This window comes from Camelina sativa, chromosome 18 (genome assembly GCF_000633955.1).
Source record: "Camelina sativa cultivar DH55 chromosome 18, Cs, whole genome shotgun sequence".
NCBI lineage: Eukaryota > Viridiplantae > Streptophyta > Magnoliopsida > Brassicales > Brassicaceae > Camelina > Camelina sativa.
This window is the reverse complement of record NC_025702.1, coordinates 5227672-5229225: the sequence shown is the minus strand read 5'-3', so window position 1 is coordinate 5229225 and position 1554 is coordinate 5227672. Positions and strand designations below refer to the sequence as shown.

Sequence of the window (1554 nt, the reverse complement as noted above, 5' to 3'; positions counted from 1 at the left end):
ACATACCATATTTAAACCATCCACGACTTGCTCGATTAAACATTACAAATATGTTCGTACAAGTTACATATTTTAGAGCCTCCATATTGTGTTCAAACATTTGCATATACAAACTATGTCACATGTCCTTATCTATCTCTGACGTGTATCTAAATGGTAGGTGAAACTCTTAGCAATATATAATTGACAAATAGGTACATGTCAAATAATACGTAATTGACAATTTTGAAAACAACATCACGTTGGGTCAAAAGCGTACGAATCTCTCTTTCTTTCTCTATGTTTTCACATATCCTAAAGAAAGTGAATAGCCACCGCAAAGTTCTCTATAAATAGTTATTTAGTTTCTTTTACAATCTTCATAACTTATAACCATCCAAAGAAAAAAGAGAGGAGAAAAAAGATTAAAAAAAAAAAGAGAATAGAAATGTCGGACGTATGCCCAGGTACTAGATATACACCATCTTTTAGCGTGTGCAAGATAGAGTTTCAAATTTTATAAAAGTACTATAGATTTATTTTGAATTTATAAATATAGCTATATATATTTTCCATAAAAAAAAAGTTACTAACACATCAAAATTATGTTTTCTTAAAAAAGTTGCACATAATTTACAAATAGTTTGATTGAGAAGATTATGATACGTAACTATTTAGACGTATATATGAGTGCATGTGCATGCATGATAGTTTTTTTTTTCTTTTTGGAAAGAAGGCATTAGGCATGCATGATAGTTAATAATCAGGATCATATTAGATAACAATTTTAGTAATACATATTATGTAAATATGTAATGTGACAATGTGTATATGTATAGATACTGCAGGAGAAGGGATGAAGAGCTCATGGCCTGAACTGGTAGGGAAAAGAGGAGAAGAAGCAAAAGAGATCATCGATAGAGAGAACACTAAAGTGACGGCTGAGATTATTTCTGAAAATGCAATTGTTTTGGCCGTTGTGGTTTGCGACAGGGTTTATGTTCGTGTCAATGACCACGGCATCGTCACACAAATCCCTTTCGTTGGTTAATTTAATTGTTATCTATGTGTGTGAAGCAATATGGAACTTGATGTGTAATTTATGTGTGAAATAAGATATGCTTGATTATAACTGTTGTAATAAAGAACGAGGCATCTATATGCCTCAATTTGAATGTTTATTTGATTATAATATTAAATAATTGCTATATATATATATATATATATATTAAAAAAGAATATATTCATGATAACACCCTCGATATAGTCGATCTCCCAATATCTCAGCTTTCAGTTAAATTTATTTGTTCTTGAGTTTTTATGAACACAAACGAGAACATGGTATTTATGATATTGCGTTTTGTTCTCCTACGTATATCTGTAAGAGTAATTTTATAGCTATACACTAAATATAAAATTAAAAAAAAAAACAAAAACAAAAACTTAACGCATAAAATCAGAAAATTTTATGTAGCCATAGCTTTTCGTCCTTTTCCTCGATCGAAAATCTTTGAAGAAAAAGAAGATGAAGTAGGGAGAGGAGAGACGAGACAACAGGAAAGTAAACGGACAAAA

General features: G+C 30.2%; 1 protein-coding gene across 1 annotated transcript; it reads left to right on the top strand.

The window, feature by feature from the left end:
• LOC104760597 (proteinase inhibitor-like) lies at positions 326-1189 on the top strand. Its single transcript, XM_010483548.2, has 2 exons — positions 326-446; positions 819-1189. Exons 1-2 carry the CDS (start codon positions 428-430, stop codon positions 1028-1030), a joined length of 231 nt encoding a protein of 76 aa, XP_010481850.2. The 5' UTR covers positions 326-427; the 3' UTR covers positions 1031-1189.